At 55.1% G+C, this 1,575-nt stretch overlaps 1 protein-coding gene across 1 annotated transcript in view; it reads left to right on the forward strand.

Annotated features, from left to right (window-relative positions):
* The first annotated feature begins 682 nt into the window (after positions 1-682).
* The window catches only part of LOC101358658 (protein sidekick-2), a 173,934-nt gene continuing 173,041 nt past the window's right edge, over positions 683-1,575 (forward strand). The window contains exons 1-2 of the mRNA XM_023729433.1: positions 683-818; positions 1,167-1,315. Coding sequence (XP_023585201.1) covers positions 683-818; positions 1,167-1,315 — 285 coding nt within the window. The remainder of the gene's footprint in view (positions 819-1,166; positions 1,316-1,575) is intronic.

Here is a 1,575-nt window from a genome sequence, read left to right on the forward strand (position 1 = left end):
ATCCTCCCAGTAGCCCTCTGGGGCAGGTATTCCTGTTTTGCTGATAAGCCAGGGAAGGCTCAGGTGGTTAATTTGCTCAAGGTCAAACTTCAGTTAGCCTAAGCAAACCAGCTGCTGTCAATTTGACTCCGACTCAGGGCAAGCCCATGTGTGTCAGAGTAGAACTGGGCTCCATAGGGTTTTCAATGGCTGATTTTTCAGAAGTAGATCTCCAGGCCTTTCTTCTGAGGCACCTCTGGGTGGACTCCAACCTCCAGCCTTTCAGTTAGCAGCCAAGTGTGTTAACCAGGGACACTACCCAGTGACTCCATTTAGTTAGCATAGGAGCTAGGATTTAAGCCCAGTGTTTCTTCTCCCACTGGGACCCTCAAGCCAGACCCCTGATAGAGTTTGGCACCTGGGGGCTTAAGTGATGACCAGAGTTTTGGGATGGGGTCCCCAGCCCTGTGCCTCCAGGCCCGAGAAGCCCTGGGGCTCTGGCCTCTGCCTCATTTCGCTTGGCCCCTCAGGCTCACAAGCCTTCCATCTCCTATATTATTTGACCTGCTTTATTTCTGGCTTCTCTCCCTGCACCCCACGAGCCCGTCTCTCTGAAACCCTGACCCCTGGGTAGACCGTAATCCCTCTTGAGATGTCCGCTCCACTCTCTTCCAGCTGATCCCAGAACTCAGTCCCTGCGAGGATGTCTGCCTCACTCCGCCCCCGAATCTGTTGGGACCTCGAGTGGGGTCCCCCGCCACGTAGCGGCATGACCACTGCTTATGTGTGGAACCACCCAGCCCCAGACCTCCCCATCCTCACCACCTACGAGGCTAGGGGTCAGGGTATAAAGGGTGATACAGCTTAGGGAAGCTGTGTGTCAACTGGAAAATGCAGAGCTCTGGAATCTACGAGATCTGGGTTTATGTTTGCATGGCAGAGTCAAATTCCCAAACCTTTCTGAGTGTCGGTTTTCTCACATGTGAAATGGGTATAATGATACGTTCCTTGAGAATACTCAGTGAGTATTAACTGAGATGATGGACATAAAATGCTTCATTTCTAGAAACTTCTATAAATGGCATGGAATAAAAGCAGCAGCGGTGGTGGCAGCAGGAGTGGAAAGGTGGGAGAAATGAGGTATGGGGAGAGGGGACCTGAAGGAGCCCCTGCTTACCCGGCCCCAGGGCCTGGCCTCTTCAGCAGTGACCCACAACTCAGGGCCGTGGTCTGTGCCCAGCCAGGCCTAGGGACCACAGCCTTCCAAGCTGAGGCAGCAGTTAGGAGGCTGCGGAGGTCAATGCAGGACAAAGGTGGTGGTGGCCGAGAGGAGACGGTAGGGTGAGAAGTTTGCGAGCTTAGGAATCCCAGCCTCCCCCTTTTCCCAGGCATTCCAGGGAAGCTTGCAGTGACTGAGCAGTTCCTGTGTGCTGGGGGGAGCTGCCAAGAGTGGCTTTTTGATGTTTAGAGCTGAGAAGGGAATGTGCCCAGGCCCAGTGCCCCTGAAGCTGGCTCTGGGGCCAGGTGGACGTCTTTGGGCCCGTTAAGTGGCAGGTGGAGGCCGTCGCCCTGGCCTCCTCCACCCCCCACCCCCAC

This window comes from Trichechus manatus, unplaced genomic scaffold, assembly GCF_000243295.1.
Source record: "Trichechus manatus latirostris isolate Lorelei unplaced genomic scaffold, TriManLat1.0 scaffold00028, whole genome shotgun sequence".
In the NCBI taxonomy this organism is placed as follows: domain Eukaryota; kingdom Metazoa; phylum Chordata; class Mammalia; order Sirenia; family Trichechidae; genus Trichechus; species Trichechus manatus.